The sequence below is a fragment of the Phymastichus coffea genome, unplaced genomic scaffold (genome assembly GCF_024137745.1).
Source record: "Phymastichus coffea isolate CEN01 unplaced genomic scaffold, Cenicafe_Pcof_1.1 PCOF00050, whole genome shotgun sequence".
Lineage (NCBI taxonomy): Eukaryota > Metazoa > Arthropoda > Insecta > Hymenoptera > Eulophidae > Phymastichus > Phymastichus coffea.
The window spans coordinates 763504-782847 of NW_026706861.1; the positions used below are offsets into that span (position 1 = coordinate 763504).

The 19344-nt window shown below is 36.4% G+C and overlaps 1 protein-coding gene across 1 annotated transcript; it reads right to left on the reverse strand.

The window, feature by feature from the left end:
• Positions 1–1482: 1482 nt before the first annotated feature.
• On the reverse strand, positions 1483–18761 carry LOC131665420 (serine/threonine-protein phosphatase 6 regulatory ankyrin repeat subunit B-like). The gene is made up of 9 exons (XM_058937297.1): positions 17822–18761; positions 16953–17724; positions 15929–16106; positions 13808–14474; positions 12700–13420; positions 9033–9141; positions 8103–8952; positions 7571–8020; positions 1483–2205 (listed from the first exon to the last, which is right to left on the reverse strand). The coding sequence occupies exons 1-9, from the start codon at positions 18656–18658 to the stop codon at positions 1483–1485; spliced, it is 5307 nt and encodes a 1768-aa protein (XP_058793280.1). The 5' UTR covers positions 18659–18761.
• Positions 18762–19344: the final 583 nt, after the last annotated feature.

Consider the following 19344-nt stretch of genomic DNA (forward strand, 5'->3'; position numbering starts at 1 on the left):
CTGTTGGCTGAAATAATATTTTTAAAAGGTTGCCTATATCTTGCCAAAAGGTTGTCAAATATATTATAGTATTATTGTGATAACATTCGGAAAGCTGTATTCAGCAACATTATAGTACCATTTGGCTTTAAACAAAGGTGGCCGTTTGCACGCTACGGAAACATTTCTGTACCATTTTTAACAATTGTCAAAATGGCTTTAATATTTTCAAAAAATTGTTTTAACATTATTTTGGAAGCAATCATCTCTGGCTGGGATGCAGTAATCTGTGGTTGTAACTAATAATTCTATAATTTTATTTCAATTTTCTTGATCATAGGAGTTGTCCCTATAAATAACTACACTCTTGTTTTTCTTATAGACGTTTCGCAATTTTATTCATTTGTTGCCACCTCAGTATACATCTGTTAAATATAAAGTGAATTACTTCAATATTACATATATTAATTAAATCAAATATAGACCTACGTTTTTTAATATGCTTTATATTGCAATGCAGATTAAATTAAAAAATTTTTTCTCCTCCAATATATAACGTCAATAATTAAAATTATAACATCAAATAAGTAATACAATAATTTACTGTCAATATGGTATAAACACATCATGTCTAGCAAAGTAAAACTAAGTGAATACGTTTGTATGTCAAACGAACGTTTGTATATCAAAAAACGTTTGATGTTATAATTTTAATTATTGACGTTATATATTGGAGGAGAAAAAATTTTTTAATTTAATCTGCATTGCAATATAAAGCATATCAAAAAACGTAGGTCTATATTTGATTTAATTAATATATGTAATATTGAAGTAATTCACTTTATATTTAACAGATGTATACTGAGGTGGCAATAAATGAATAAAATTACGAAACGTCTATAAGAAAAACAAGAGTGTAGTTATTTATAGGGATAACATGTAGGGACAAAAAAACGTTATATACATTGTTCAATTATGATTGCATATTTTTATTCAACTTCTTACATAAAAATGAGATAACATAAAATAAAACACATTTAACAAATGACAAAATATTTCAGCTAGGTATAGCTACCGTGAATCCGCTACGGTTTAAAACATTTGTCGGGCATTATTTCTTCGTTCAGTTCTCTTAAGTACAAAATACATAAAATTCGTTAGCGCCGCGCAATAACAGCAGATGAATGTTTTGTAACGAATCGCTCAAGCACGTATAGTGGAGAGGATATTTCAAATCCAGATATCTTTGATTAATATCGGCTCCCTTTCCTATCAACAGCATGCTTATGGCCGAAGTCGCATATTTGGTCGCGGTATACAATAAAGTAGCCACATCTAATGATAGACCATCCAATCAATTTCATCTATAAACAAGATGAGAATATAGTACATTAATGGCATTCTGCTCGGAGTTTTTGGCGAGAAATAGATCACATTTAACTTTCCACTGCCGAGAGATTCTTAAAGATAACAGCAATTTTGAAAAGCGAGATGACATTGGAATCACATATAATTATACGGGTAAGCCATGACGGTTAAGAATTTGAAAAGGAATTCATTTTTTAGGGCATCTTCGTTTCTATCAACAAACATCAAGAGTGCTACGTTAGCACGTCTTATTTGCGTTTCGAGATCAGCAGATTGAATTAATAATGGCAGTAGCTCATCTGAAAGCTCACTGCACACAGCCGCTTCTAAGACAGCTACCTTATTTGTATACTGCAAGTCTAATCTCTTAACCATCTCGACGATTTCTACCAACCCTTCTTGCACGGCCGTAAACAAAAACGTGCGCCCCAAATTTTCAGTGATATTAATATCGGCACCGCGCGCAATCATCAGCTTAACGATGGATGGATTTCGGTGTCTAAAACCGTGCAGAAGACTAACTGTATTACGTGCTTTATAATTCAATTCTGCTCCTGCAAATATTAAAGCTGAGGCTAACAGGCCATTGTCATTTTCCAGGGCTTCCCATAAAAGTCTGCTGCCATCGTACTCGCGACTCACAATGTCTGGTACTCGATCTATAATAGCGCATGCATAATCCGAATCGTTTTTTGCCACAGCCACACGTAACAACGTTCCAACGTCAATGGATTCTATTTGTGACCATTTTATGGTATTGCCGATGAAAGCTTGGCGCAATTCTGATGGATCGGTGATTTGAGGTTCGGAGTCCATTTTCCTTTTGTCTTCTGAGTGTTCGTATGTAATCAATTGATCCTGCAAGAATGTTTAAATAGTTAATTCTAATTAATAAATGTGTATATACAGTGCCGGTCAGCCATTTTTACCCCCCCACGGGCAAAATCAGTCTAACTTCAAAGTTTTATATCTCTGGTAGAAATTAACGTAGAGACGCGCGTCGGTGCGTTTGAAAGGTCTTTCGGAGAGCTTTCAAATGATATGACTCACGGTTGCCATCGATTGTTTTTTTTAAATTTTGCAACAATTATGCAAAATTGAAAATTCTGAAATTTTTTTATTATTTTTGACAATTAGCCAATTTTGGAAAAAAAATCGTACGAAAATTTGAAGTACACCATTTTTTAGCTATTACCAAGCCCTATCTGAATCACTCATCAAAAATTTATTTTCGTCAAATATGACGCGCGCACGGGCATTTTTTCCTGGAAGTGACAGTTTTTTTCAACATTTTTTATCTCCGTCAAATTGTAACAATCGAAAAAAATTTATAGGTGAAAAAATGTTTGTTTTTTCACGTAGAATACTGCAATAATTTTCTTTTCGGTTTTTCGAAAAATTTTTTTTTTCGGTTTAAATTATTTTTCAAGGTCGAAAAAAAAAGATTTTTTTTTTTATGTAATTTACGATACTTGTTATATAGTATTATTGAATGGGTGGAAAATTTTTTTTGTGGTTTCTCATCTTTTTAGCGTACCGACTATGAGAAAAAAAATTGAAAAAAACCGAAAAAAAAAAAATTTTTCGAAAAACCGAAAAAAAAATTATTGCAGTATTCTACGTGAAAAAACAAACATTTTTTCTCCTATAAAATTTTTTTCGATTGTTACAATTTGACGGAGATAAAAAATGTTGAAAAAAACTGTCACTTCCAGGAAAAAATGTCCGTGCGCGCGTCATATTTGACGAAAATAAATTTTTGATGAGTGATTCAGATAGGGCTTGGTAATAGCTAAAAAATGGTGTACTTGAAATTTTCGTACGATTTTTTTTCCAAAATTGGCTAATTGTCAAAAATAATAAAAAAATTTCAGAATTTTCAATTTTGCATAATTGTTGCAAAATTTAAAAAAACAATCGATGGCAACCGTGAGTCATATCATTTGAAAGCTCTCCGAAAGACCTTTCAAACGCACCGACGCGCGTCTCTGTACGTTAATTTCTACCAGAGATATAAAACTTTGAAGTTAGACTGATTTTGCCCGTGGGGGGGTAAAAGTGGCTGACCGGCACTGTATTTAGAGGTTCAATGTTTTCAGTTGAATCAAACAAATTGCGTTTCTTGAAAGAAACAATAAGAAAAAATTATACTGAACGAGAATGGTAACGACTATATCAAACGGCTGTATGTATTCTTATTTAATTATTAACCCCTTAAGGCCCAGGCTAAAATTAGGTATGATAGTATCAAACTAACTATTGGAAACAGGGCATGATCACAAAAATATATCCGTATTTTTTCTTTATCTTTCCATTTATTTTACAAGAATTTATCCATATTAATTAGTTGGATCTTGTTATTGTTGGTAATCTTATTAATTTTACATATAAAAATAATTTTAAGTTGATGCAAAAAAAAAATGAAGTGATTTAACGTTATAGATTAATACTATTGAAATCGAATTTCTCACGTTATAACTCATGCGGAATTTCCCCGGAAAAAAAGTGTGAAATGGCTTAATGCCATCGATCTCTTCAATGAAAATTTATGCCGTAAAAATGACTTCCCTCACAGCTTTTATAGTTCACAAGTATAAAACAGTAACTTACAGTGTTTCCAGTATCCCAAGCTCCAATCGATACTGCTGAACAACTTATCGCGGATAATGTTATTGCTTGCACTTTTAAGAATATAAATATTTAATCTGTAAAAGTGCACTGCAAAGTCAATAGTATTAAAGTCACTATTTATAATGTACTGTATAATAATCGACAACGACTACAATAACTTTAAGCTTCGTAAAAATGCTTTCTTTTGAACAAAATTTGAGCAAGAAACCAAGAGAATCATCAGGTGCAAGAGCTACTGACAGACTGACGGCGTTGACAAAGTAGGAACCATGGTGGGGATAAGGTTTTCCAAGCATTTGCACTAGTATAGTTTGGTGCACGGACCCCCCTCTTCCTTACTGAAAAACGCCCAATTGTCCTTACACAGACCGCCAGAAATCTTAGACATCGAGGTCTCTAGCACTACATTATCTTTTCTTTCTGTATGCTCAATATTACATATTACGATACAAATATGAGAATAGTATATTCGTATACTAGTACGACAAAATGATTCAAGCCTTGTATAGACAGTTGCGCCCGAGCGAAGCTAGGTTAAAATCACTTTCTCGCACACATATCTAACTTGATTTTTTGATACGACGTGCGTAAAGTCGTGTGTCGAAATAGTACATTACGATACAAGTGCGGTAAAGTAGATTTTTTAAACGCCACACGAGACGAGGAACTCTTTCGCGAACACGCGTCGTACAGTATTTTTCGATACGACGTGTGGAAAAATACTGTACTTGTATCGTAATGTACTTTCCGTTTCGTGTGCCCTTTACGTCCGAGCGATGCGAGGCCCACAACGATAACTTCTTTTTCCGAACAGGTATCTTACAGTAGTGTTGGATACGATGTGTGCAAAGGACAATCCAAGACCGCGTAAACTGTTACCAACGTGCCATATACTTGCTATTACATTCGTGGCGACGAGACGTATATCATTCTTCTGCTCAGCGAGGCTGTACTGATCCACCGTGGCCAGGAATTTCGAGCCATTGAACAAACAAATCTTTATGAAGAAATTGAAATGAATGAAAAACAGATTGAAATATATCGAAGGCTTTTGCACGAGCAAGAGAACGGTTAGCAGTTTGAACCAATTTGTAAAAATAAAATAAAATAAACCTTATGTAAAATTAGCAATAATTGCATTTTTTAGAACGTAAAATTCATTAAATTAAAGAAAAACATTATTCTTGGAAAACAATAATATATTTTTTACGAAACTCAGTAACATATTAATCTGCAATTGCGACGTATGATCGTCAGCCATTAGAAGATAATAGCAATCTGCAGGCTACTTTGGATTTTGGCGGATTGCAAGTAAATGCAAGAAAATAATCTTTTTTCGAGACTATTTTAATTAAAAATTAATGTGTTCAATTTTAAGAAAAGAGGTACTATTCGAAATATTTGTGACAAAAATATAAATGAAAAAAGTTTTATTGAATCTACGTGAAGCAACAGCATGTTAGTTAATAATTAATGAACATAAAAAATCTGGTATACGACTAAACACAAATATTAATGCCTAAGTTGTTTTTCTAGTTTTTAATTAAAATTTAAATGCAACGTTTGCTGTCATCGAGCACTTCTTTGTTCCAACAAATAGTCATAATTGATTTCAAAATGATGTGATCAATGCAAAGTAATTAGTAAATTATAAATATTGGCAGAACTCTCAAAAAAATATAAAATTTGCAATTCCTAATTTTGCAAGATTCAAAATATATTGTACATTGTTTCAACTTTTTATTTCTTAATCAGAAAAAAGCGGTGCAAACAAATTGTTCGATAGTACATTTGTTCATGTGCCGACAGTCATTCGATTCCCGAGACAGCTGACAAGCTTCTAAATTTCAAATTATTTTCTTTCAAATTCTGACAACGGTCGATTATATATTATATCGATGCTAGAGAGAGAGAGAGAGAGAGAGAGAGAGAGAGAGAGAGAGAGAGAGAGAGAGAGAGAGAGAGAGAGAGAGAGAGAGAGAGAGAGAGAGAGAGAGAGAGAGAGAGAGAGAGAGAGAGAGAGAGAGAGAGAGAGAGAGAGAGAGAGAGAAGACCCTAGACCCTAGATGCTGAAATATGCTTCTTGCTTCTGACTTATATATACATTTACGAAGTGCTTAAATCATTGTTTATGGACCATCTAACAAGCAATTAAACTTTCCTATCATTAAAATGAGGCTCCTTCCTCCGTTTTTTCTCTGCCCTTCCTTCTTCAACTTCAATGCCACTACCTATTTTTTCTGAACTTTCTATATTAGTCTACCTGTCAATTTCGCATCAATGTTTCTCCTCTCTTTTGTTCTCTTTCGGACTTTTTTTCCCCTAAATGTCGACAACAGAAAATGCATTTTATTGCCGGAACGAGGGGATTTTTGGTAAACTTGTGCATTGTCTATTGTGCATAGACCTACCAGACACGAATTTTATTTACAGCACATTTTATTTTTAATGAAAAATAATATTTTCTATATGGTTAATTAAGAACATAAAATATTTTATTGCGACATTATATTATGCTATGAATATCGCATATTGTAAACAACCGGCAAATAACTCTCTTTCTCTCACTCACTCATTATTGCACTTTAATTTGCACAGACACAAAAAAACAGTCATACAAATGAATTTTTCATTCTATATATTTCATTTATGTAATAAAAATCTGAAGAGACTCACCTTTTTCGGGTCATGGAAAACTTCTGACCTGCAGAGTTGTCTTCACTTTTTAGTCATAGTGGACGATATGCAGGATGGCATAAATTAAGGTATGTAATTTAGTTTTGATTAATTTTTATTTATATCGATACGTTCAGTATTCACGACACAAATACGTATAACAAAATTAACTTGAATCTATCTTATTTACATCTAACAACTTTCGTAAAAAATACATATGAACTTGGTTCATAAAAATTTATAGCCTATTTACATTTTTCAACTTATAGAAACTAAAATTCGTGTACGATTCCGTAATTCGATAAAAAAACATTTTCGTTGAAGAATACAGGAATAAAGTATCGTTCTTTACTTTTTGACCGTAAAACTATTTACAATATATAAATAATATTTTGAAACTCAATCGAAGACGTTTCTATGCATTGCACGCAAAATCATGAAATTTGGCTTGAGGCAAATTTATTGCAAATCCTGGAATTTACACTGTAATAATAAATTCTCCGGAAAATAGTTAACTCTAACAATGAGCAATCTTCAATGCACATACCCAATATTTCTTTTATCACAGCATTCATTGCACTAACCTTCAGTCGCTCATGACGGAAAAGTAATAATTTTGTTTCATCGATATAATTTGATCAAGGCACATGTAACGAGTTATCATATCAACCGCGACATACGGCAAAATATTGCGAGATATCTCGTTAACAATTCGTCTCTTTTCGGCCGCCATAATTTTCATACGCTGCACTTGTTTGTATATATGGCGACTCTCTTTGTAATACAAGGGGAACGCTTTTCTCCACTTTGTCTTAAAGTCATCAGGCATGTTCGAAAAGTTCAATTTTACTAGCGACATTAAGTTTTTCACACTCCCATCTAAAAAGCGAGAAAATGTGACGCGCTCACAAATGACCGCCTCATTCATCATTTGTAATTCCGTCAAACATCTTTCGTAGTAATCCTGCATATCGAGATTCGCGCGAATCTTTAGCAAATCAGTTCGATTAACGGTCCTTTGTTGAATCATCGAGATCGCAATGTATTTGATAATACAGGCCTGAATTTCATTGAAATTTTCCGTCGAGATGAATGAGAACGGAGTTCGACCACTTTTGTCAATGATATTGATGTCTGCCCCGAGGCGTAACAGTAGCTTGACGTTCGGCAGTAGCTCTTGTTTGCACGCCGCGTGAATCGGGAACTGCCCATTATAATCGTCGCTACAATCGTGGACGCTAGCACCACTCTCGATGAGGATCTTGAGAATCGTTGGGTCTTTGTGCTGTGCAGCCGCATGCAGTGGGACTTTGCCGTTTCGTAGTTTTTTAGTTAGGTCCGCGCCGTACTCTAGCAATAATTCTACCTACGAGGAAAAATGTGGAACGTTATTGGACGCCAGTGACACACGCGAACTTGAAGAATATTAAAGAGATGCTTATACTTACTTGATCGATCTTTTTGTCGAAAACCGCCTCGTACAGCAAAGTACATCCTTTCCTGCCTTGCGTATCAAGAGGAAATCTCATGTCCAATATCATGCGGATGTGTCGGTAATTGGCGTTTAAGTCGCTTAGCGCGCAAAAGGCGTCGACGCATCTTTTATTTCTCGTCGTGACATCTCCCGAGTATGCGATGAGCATCGTCAGCATTTCTTCCACATATTTGCTTTTGGCAGCCACATAAATTACGCTGTGCCCCGCCTTGTTGACCACGTCAACTCTTGCGCGCTTTCGAAGTAACATATTCACTATCCTCGGCGATCCATATTCAACAGCTACGTGCAGAACGCTGTTGTCCATTTTGTCAACAGCATTCACATCCGCTCCAGACTGCAATAGCTGTACCGTGAGTGACGAAAATCTATCTTCACTTTTTGCCACCAGCCAGTGCAGATATGTAGCACCAGACCCGCGGTTAACCCTATTTAAATCCGTACCAGCGCGGATCAACCTCTCGGCAACATCCAGCTGCTCCATATACAAGGCATCCCACAAGGTCGTGTCGTTGGGGTCATTGTCAACCACCGACAATGCAAGTCTACAATTCGTGATAGCGCTCACGAGCGCGCTATCGTTTCTCTTCAGTGCTGACATCAAAAGAGCTTGCAGGTTCTTCCACTGAGTGCGTTTAGGATCTACGATATTTCGCATTACAATATCACGCTCGACGTCAAATTTGTCGGGTGAACCCGTGACGGGATATAAATGATCATTATCATTATCGACACGTCGCTGGTACGGGTGTTGTGACATCATTTCTTTGGATTGGCGTGTCACTGGTGCTGACTTTTTAGCTCTGCTAAAAATGCATATTATTAATATTTCATTATATACCGCGTTAAGTTCGTTTAATTAATAATTTAATTGGATCTTTACTTGAATCTCGACAGTTCTGCGTCCTGCGAATGTGCGTTTGAATTTACCATCGGGCTGGAGCAACTTAGTAAAAACTCTTCTAGGAGTCTTCTTGGGTGTTTAAGAATACCTAGTAGTCATCTGGTGTTCATTTGTTATCTGTGAAATTCCTGTGAAGAAAAATGATTAAGCGTGACACTCAAATACGTTCATTGTTACTAGTTAATGTTCAATGATACAATTTCTTATGTATGCGCGTGTGTGTGTCCGAAGTTTGATGGATTAAAAAACCGATTTATTTATAATAATTTTGTGTGATTTTGAACGTTTTTGTAATAACATTCATAATAAATTCAGTTAAATAAATATTAACAATTTGATTTACGATCGTATAAATTGCGTTATTTTGATAGGCTTGCAGAATCAAGAACGGTACATTTCAACACACGACGCGGAAAGTATAATTTTTCCGCACGCTCGGCAAAAGACACGCGCTCGAAATCGCGCTTTCCATGTGCTGCTTTGAAAATGAATAAACGTACGTGCAGTGGAGGAGCAAAAGAAATAGTACACGAAACTTGGGCTGAAAGTTGGATTTGATATCCGGTGACCCGAAAGTAACATAGGTCGAGAAGTTATTACTTTCGAGACGTTGAACAAAAAGTAAATTTATAACGATTGCGCGTCTTATACAAGCCAATAATTATGAGCCCCATAAAAATAAAAAATCAACAAAGCGTCATCACGAATCATCAGATGCACATGTGTCCCATAGTATAGAGAACTCGCTTGTCTCTTATAGGCAGTAGTATGTGGAAAGAGAGAGGAGAGAGAGAGGAGAGTGAGAGATAGAGATAGAGAGCTGCAGGATTTTACAGTTCACGTATGGGCCTTATACTAGTCTGCGTTTCTGTACTTACCTATAAGATATTAGAACGGAAATGACTCTTTCAACACAGACTGGAATAATGAGCGTGCGCTCTATTATCTATTTGTATTTTCACTGGACTGTCAAAGTCTGGTAGTATCGCGAGAAGCAAACCAAAAAATTGAAGAACATAAATGGAATGAGTCTATTTGGTCTCTCGACACGAGCGTGCAACAGCTGCAAGAGAGCAAAGACTACTGACGTGCCGAGCGGCTAGAACTCAAACGGTGCATCCCTCGGAGCTAATAGAGCTGGAAGTGGGGGAGTTCTTTGCACTACGCTCGGTCAGCTTAGGGAGAATAGAACGAGCGATTTTTCCGCCGCCATAGCCTGAAATGCCGTGTCCGTGTGGTTGTGTGCGTAGTCCGTGTCTATAGTCCTAGAGGAAAAGTGCACGAAAAAGGATGGGGAGCGACGATGCCGCCGCTGTAGTCGCAGCGTGACAGTGGGGGAGAAAAAGAACAGAGCTCTTGGAAACTCTGTGCATCTGTGTGAGTGCGAAAAGGATAGAACCAACGCGGCTTAGGTCGTTAAGATTTCTCTGCCCCCCCCCCCCCCCGTCTCTTCCCTCCTGCCCCTTAAAATCATGTTCTTTTATAAGGACTGTGTCAATAGATTGATTTCGATCTATTTTAGTACGTTTCAAATGTGAGTTATTTGATAAATTGGTGTTATTTTGTTGTAGTGACTTCGTTAGAGATACATTTGTTTATTTATTGAAATGTAACGAAATTAATTTTTTCTTACTGGGGCTCAAACAGTTAGAACAATAGAATTGAAAAGGCTAATTTACATTTCATTTATTATATAATTACTTAATTTAATTCATTGGAATTATTCGGGTTGCAATCGATTTTATTATGCTAATAAACAATTAGATCTGCTTTTAGTACGTTAAATAAAAACTCATTGAAAATATTATGGGCTTAGAATAGCTTGTAGTGGTGAATCGGTGTGACACTGCGAGAGAGAGAGAGAGAGAGTAGCGCGGAAAATCACAAGGTCGTTGCGGAAAGTGGGGAAGTAGAAAGTGTGGGCCTTGTGGCCCTTTAAGCGTCGGTTCTGAAAGATACGAAGGTCATTTGAAATTCACAAAAATTTAACAAAATACATAAGAAGTAAATTTAAACTGTAACACTTTTGCACGGTAACTTGGTAAAAACGTTCTATAAATATTTTTCAAAGTCTCTTGTTTGAAAATGATTCTTCATAAATGTTGAGAATTTTTCTTATTCTTCGTTAAGATTTGCTTTGTCAACATTCATACAGATTCATGTCCAAACTTTGCAAAAGCTATTACAAGTTTTTCACATGAAACGCACAAAATAAGTAATCTAGCTATCAATCATTGATTATTTCTCGAAGCTGCACACAATAGAGAGATATGCCGCAGTCCCCATATTACTATTTCCATCAGTGCCGTATGTCAGTAAGATGATAATCTATATTAAATATCAGTTGGTAGATAAATATTCTCATGAATCCATCTTACTCACTTTTATTCTATATATTTAATAGTTCATCATACTACATAAATATATAACAATTTGATTTTATTACAACTCACAATCAGTCAGTAATTATTAAATCGAATAATTTTTATTATTTACAATATACGAATGATCGCTCGAAAAGTATAGAACTGATTAGCACCCATGTAGTCTAATTACATTAAAATAACAATAATTTACATGGCATCGTCCCATGTAAAACAATATATAAACAAAATGTGGGCTATGTATGTGAAAACTAAATAGGTTGTTACAAGAATGCTAGGTCCTTTTTTATAGAGTAAAATGATTAAAACTGGCCTAACTTTATGTCAGATTATTTAAAAACTAAAAAAATCATAAAAAATAAATAAATGAATTAAAATATACAAAGTGATTGTAAATAAATACACAAACGGATATAATATTTATATCCGTATACAATATTAGGAATTTCAGGAAGTGTGTTTCTACCGAATTTAGTTTCTTCTGACTAAACACGGGATATAGAAAAATGCTGGGTTATTTAATAACGGATAAAAAATGATTGAGCATCTAAATATTTGTTTCCTCGCATCATCATTTTCATCTACGGATATCAGGTAAATCACTGTGATATTTTCTCCCAGGGCAAACAAAGGCTGGGCAGAATGTGAAAGTATGAAAAAAAAATTTTGTTAACTCAGCTGACCGCCAAACAATACATTTTGAGTGATAATCATTATTTATGGCAGACATAAATAACCACTTATCACAAGCACTTGTTGAGGTTTGTGCATAATTTTTTCGGCTACTTTCTACTTTTTTATCTTGTTTTTGTCCCAGGAAAAACCTTTGACAGCGATTTCTATAAAAATTACATTATATGAATAATCATTGTGGACTGTGTTCGCTCATTTTCCGAATTTCTAAATTAAATTTTTAAATAGAAAAAAATATGAATTATGAAAAATTAAATTTTTAAATAGAAAAAAATATGAATTATGAAAAATCCATTTGGAATACCTTGTCTTCCATGCTTTTTATTTCATGTTGATTTTTTCGAAAAGTCTAAGATAAATTCTTACTTTGTACTTTATAAAGTAAAAGTAGCTACTACTAGACTTGGAGCATAATATTAACCATACTTTGCTCATATTGGACGCATAATTTGCACATTGCCTTTTACAGGGGATTATATGCTTTTGTATTTGTCAAATACTGAAATGATTGTCCAATTAAAAATAGTCCGACAACACTTGTTTAGTTATTTCGTTAATTGTTCAATCACAAATATAATATATAGTCTTGCTTAGAGCATCGTCTGTTAAAATTCCATTCGATATTTTACTCGGAATATTTTCTTTATCACCTAGCACACTCTTCCTTTTTAGGGAGTTCTTGATAGCAACGTTCGAATGTATGTCCGAAAAGTATATAGGAAATAACTTTTTTTTATGTTTTCTGTTGTAACTTTTAAACAAATCTCTATTCTCAAACAACAAAGTCCTCTGTTGTTTGCTTGCTAAGAAAATAGAGAAAAACGAAAGATCGTTGTAAATGTTCAATCTCTTCATATTCTCCAATTCGGCCAAGCAATCTTCGTAGAATTCTTGCATGTGGGAGTTTTCATAAATGACCTCCAAATCTAAATCATTGATCATGAAACCTTTTGAAATTATGAGGGCGAAATGCTTAATAACATATTTCACAGCGCAAGTCAAAGTTTCAGTGCTCATCAGGGAAAATGGAGTGCGATCACTGCGATCAACGACATTGATGTCAGCGCCAAGGCTCAGTAGCAACTGAATGTTTGATAATGATTCATTCGCGCAAGCCGCGTGAATCGGATATTGGCGATCCTCGGCGTTGCGATCGTGAATGCTTGCCCCATTTTCAATCAGCAACTTAGCGATGGTAGATTCTGTGAGGCCTGAAGCTACAAATATTGGTAGTACACCATTTACAGATCTTTGGTTGACGTCTGCACCATATTTTAAGAGTAGTTTGACCTGAAAACGAACAAATCATTAATTTACAACGTGTGATAATTTAAATTCCAAACATACAATACGAAAAATCAAATTAATAGAAATTTTTTTTACTGAACATTTAACGAAACAATTAAAAATAAATTTCAAAGCTTTATCTGCTGGAGGCATCAATACCGTGGCTAATGAGCGAAGTGGCCATCAGCCTTGAAATGTTCAGTAGCGATAGGATCTGAACGGCTTCAACTTCGCCCTAGACAGCATAAATATTTAATAGTTCTTTTTTACTTTTTCAAGACTTGTTACGTTTTCAATAGTTATAATGCGAACATAAAAAACATTTTTTAACAGTAAAAAATCACCTAAAAAAAATTTAATGAAAAATGAAAAAGCGTTATGTGATCTCACCACGTCAACTCGTTCGAAAATTGCTGCGTAAAGAAGCGAAGACCATCCGCAAGAATTAAACAGATCGACAGGCACTTCACAATCTAACAGACTTTGAATAGTCACCACTCGATTGCTATTATCTTGAGCGATGAGACACATAATCGCATTGCCAGCTTGCCTATGTTTAGTCTCCGTATCGTTACCGTGGCTCTCAATAAGCAGTGGTAGGAACTTAGTGGCTTCCGTTATCGAAGCTGCACAATTAATAACGTGATCTTCGACTACGGCATTCCGTTGCAACAATTCAAAAATCACGTGCATCAATTGCTGTTTCACAGCGTAATACAACGGGGTGTAACCTTTGTAATCGCGCGCGTTAACGTCAGCTCCATGCCTGATCATCGACAGAGCCAGTTGATGTTTCGTGAGACTAGTACTGGCAATCAAGGCGTGCAGGTCACCGAGATCGCGCGTTCGCTCGTTTGGATCGGCGCCCGCGCGCACCGACATCGAGGCCATTCGAGTGTCGCTGCCTTCGATTACATAGAATTTGTCCACCCTCAGTGCAGTCGAGGTTAGATCGGAGTTGGAGCAATTTATTCGCCGGCAACGAGCTGCTAGATTTGACGGTGATTCGTAGAAACCGAAGCAGATGCGGCTGTTGGATTGCCAACGATTTGACGCCCTCGTTGAGAATCAATTTGCATACTATTTGTCGGTCTAACTGCGCGATCACGCGTTGTAGCTCGAGCTGTTAAACGCCATGCCTATCCTTCATCTGCACATCGTTTTGCAAGCCAGCACTGCGATCGCGATGTGGATCCCTTGAAACAGCAAATAAAAATTGTTTCGTTATTCACACATTTGCGACGTTGGCCATTGAGACTAAAACGTTGCGTGCACCTACCGCATGCGTCTTCTAAGTAATCACAACTAGTGACGACAGCACTCGATAAGTGTTTCTCGAAGCAACTGCGAGTAAAGGATGAATAAGCGGAGACGAAATTATAAGCTTTATTTAGGGGCTGAGATCGGATCAGGCCAAATGTCCGCCCTCCTTCTATTGTCTTGCATCCTTGGCGCGTAGCCGACGTTCGCTGATTGATCCTTTCAACTACTTCTTATTTCTGCGCTTATACACGAGTAAAAGCAATCGGATTTCAAAGGAAAGACGGATAAACTAAAACTATAAAAGAATTATATATATTATATCCTTGATATTCTATTTCACAACATTGATTGGTTCATAGAAATTGTATATATGTATATATGTATATATTTTTGACAATTGCGAATTAATTTGCCAGATATATCATATAATTGACAGTCGAAAAACAAAGGGGATAAGCTTGGAAAAGATTCTGGCAACTACGGCTCTACTTGAACAACTCAAAACCCGTATAGGCATATATAATAGAAAAGTAGGGGCCACAGTTTTCTACCTGTCAATGTAAGCATACGCGGATGGATACACGCACGGACACAAACGCAATCCTACGGATATAATTCATAAAAAATGACTTTTCCCATGATTTGTAATGAAAATATTGTAGAAAAATTTTTTGTTTATTACATGCGGAACTCCATCTCTTTCTAGCTATTTCTCTCTCTCTCTCTCTCTCTCTCTCTGTCTCTGTCTCTCTCCGTCTCTCCTCTCTCTCGTTTTCACTCTTTTTGTCTCTCTGTTTCTCTCTCTCTCTCTCTCTTTCGGCCAAGGTAAGTATTAGTTATTTATATGCCTTATGCGAGTCAAGCGCCAATATGGAGGGGGAAGATATCTGTTACCGCAGGACAGTATATCTTATATCCCCGCGCTACAAACTTCTTTCGCGTGCCTTACTATCGTTAGGTTTGGTCATGGTGCTTAAAAAATTTTATAAACATGGCGAAGGCACATTCGAGATACATGAAGGCTACACTCAGTGAATATATGTACGACGCAACTGTATACTATATATCCTTTCTGCTAACATGTGACCCATGTGCTAGCAACACGATACAATATACTATAGCACGTAGTTGACTGCCTCGACTCCGTCTCAAATGTCAATCTACACGTGCTGTGGGCTCGCTGATATCACTGCCATGGATCATGTATTATTTTTTATTCAGTGAAACAGAAATTACCATACTACCGACCGAGCCGCGACCGTGGAACGAATGCTATATACTTTCATGCCAGGCTCGGTCGGCAATATACTAATTTCAACCTCATTAGGCAAAAATAGTAGATTACAACGAATGGCCTGGATGTTCACCTCAGATGTCCATTTACATGTGCTGCGGACTAGCCAATACTTTCCTGGCCTTGTGTCATCTACAATTTTTTCCCAGAAAGACTGAAATTAACATGTTACCAACCGAGCCTGCTACTTTTTGGCCGCTGAACAAAAAAATAGTATACGTATCACGGCCGGAAAATTGACAAGCTATTAGCACGTACTTGTCAACCTCGGCTGCTATTCGGTTGTTAATTCTGACATACTATGGACTTGTACACTTACTTTTCCAATATAAGAATGGAAAATAATTCTAATGTAATAATTTATTATCATTTAGTGAAAATGTTTACTGATGTAACCTTGAAATTTGTACACATTTAGACTTGATAGAAAAAGAACATGTTTATTTTAAAAACGAACAATTATGTATTTTGTCAAAAGACGAGGAAAAAGAATATTTCTCGTTTTCATTACATCACACTTTTTATTTGACATATATACAATTAGAAAAATGTCATATTCATAGATTAAATTATCAATGGTTATAAATCAGAAGCTAAAATCGTGCTTACGTTGAGTTATACACATATATTTGTAGAAGATATTTATATATATCTTTAGACAATTTCTACGAGTAGAAAAAAAATATATTCTTACGTTGAACGCGGCATAATTAATTTAAAAGAATCTTTATAGTTTGTGAATTTGCAGTGAAAAATGTTTGCTATTGCTGCAAACATTTTATTTGCACAGCAAACAAAACTTTGCAATCCACAGATTTGATTGATTAGAAATTACAGTATTGACTCCTGTACAAGTAAAATCCTATCCGAGAAAGAAATTTCGTGTCTGGTTGTTTCAAATACAATCAAGCCAAAGAGGCTTGGAATGTCGCAGTACGTCATCTACGGAGCTTCTATATTAATGCTCATCTTCTTAACAAATTTCGTCATGCGGAGAAAAATAGAACTGTTGCTGTAATATTTCAGATTCCTCGTAAGACAAATAGCTCGCAATCTTTGCAATCACTAACCTAGGCAAAATGCCTTGAAATATTTCATTCAAGGAATCCTCATTATGTACATATATATCTTTCGTATTCTCAGCAATTATAAATACATATTTCATCTCTACTAGATACAGCGAAAATAATGACTCGTGCTGGCTTTTAAAATTGTTAACTATATCTCTATTTCTAAGAAGCTTCGACAATTCGACGATATCCTTAGAAAAGAAGCAGAAGAACGAGATAGTCTCGTAGATCTTAGTATCTTTCATCTTTTGTAATTCGTTTAAACAGTCCTCGTAAAAATTGTTGATTATAGCACTGTTCTTGATGACTTTGACGTTATTTTTGTGAATCTGTAGACCCTTCGTCTGCAATAATGCGAGATGTTTCAAAATTAACATGACACACGGTAGGGTGGTTGGTGTCAAAACTAGGTACTGAAACGGAGTGAGGCCCCGACCGTCTTCAGCGTTCAAGTCCGCGTCGAATTGCAGCAACAAGTGAATGTTTTGAAACGAAGCGGCTTTGCAGGCTACGTGAATGGGATGCCGCTTATCGTCGTCATAGATTTGCAGATCGGCACCTCGGTCAATCAGTATTTTCGTGATGGAAGAATCTTGTAGCTTAGCTGATTCAAATAGCGGTGTTGAACCTATGATAGACCTTATATTTATCTCTGCTCCGTAATCTAACAATATCTCTACCTGCACCCGTAATCACGCAAAATAAGAATTCACTAAAAGTTGCTTTTACGAATGACAAAATTTTTTAGATCAATGGAATGACAAAAGTATAACTTACGACATTAGTCCCCCCACTCGAAGCCGCCCAGTGAAGCAACGACATGCCAGCTTCATCTATCTCATTGACATTCACATTCATTTGCAGCAATTTTCGCATGGCGCCCAATTTTTGCACTTCATTGGTGATGACAAGATACTGCAAGGCAATCATGGCTTTTCGACTCCTGGTTTCTTCGTCAACGTTGTAGGAAACGAGTATGGGCAAGATAGCTTCAGCGTAGACATTACAGGTGGCCGTAAGCAGAAGATCGTGACCATCGTTATTTATGGCCTCGATGTCCGCGCCTCTGTTCAACAGCTCCAGGACGAGAGCGCAATCCGCGTCGTACTGCATCGCCACGTGGAGGACGGAGTTGCCTTTGGCATCGCGAGCGTTAACGTCAGCGCCGTGCTCGATCATGAAGACGGTAATCTCGGTATTAGTATACATTTGCCACCACATGATGACGGCGTGCAGGACACTCGGTTGCCTCGGATCACTGAGCAGCTTCTCGCGCAGGTCCGCGCCGGCGGATACCAGCAAGCGCATGATCGGCAAGTCACGATGTTTTATGGCAACCCATAACGGCGAGTCGTTGTAGCCTTCGGGAGTACTCAGGTCGGGCTTGGCTTTCAAAAGCTCCTTCACTAGGTTGCTGTCGTAGGATTGGACGGCGTGCCACAGGAAGCGAGTCAAGAGTTTCGGTTCGACATCCGACAGCGAGACATCTGTGCCGAAGATGAGCTGTCGTCCTTTCTCTATGTCGGCGTTCACAATAGCGTCTAGCAATTCTTGATGTCGACTTGATTTATACTTTTTGTCTGCTTTCCCCTCGAGCGATTCGTTCGTATCCATGTCGAACCGCTGGACTCGCAGTGAGATTGAGACGGGGTGAAGTCGAAAGAAGTGGATATTCACAACTCTTATTCACATAACCACTTTGAATGAGATGACGTCGACGACTAAACCCTAAGCGGTTAGTCTAAGTCTCGCCAATATCTATAACAACGGCCAATCCAAGATAGGGGAAGAAGATGGCTCATTAACGTTAACTACTTATTTCTGGCGAATCGCTACAATTTTATATTTAGCTATACAATAATACTATTCCAAGGGTAAATGGAAAATCGAATTTTTAAAGAAAATTGAACTAATACTATTTTCCCTACTTGGCTATTTTTTATATTCCCTGTAACTTTATAATTACAGTATTCCCAAAAAATTTCCCACGTATGTTTAAAACTTAATTGTAAACGCATAAATTATATGAAAAAGGAGCTATCGTACGCATGCAAAGCTCTACGGTATAAGGAATGCAAATTAAATCTACGATAGTTCAAATCTCCGTTAAATTGAAATGAAGATACACGTGTACTTATTTTCATTCGTCGCTCGTTATTGATCATGATGGCAAAAGTTTGATGGAAATAATGATTTTTGAATCGATGGTGGAATATCAATAGAAATACTTTTACTTATAGAATAAAATACTTTTGCCCTTATCTAGTAAATTAAAAATGTATTTAATTTAAATAGATTAT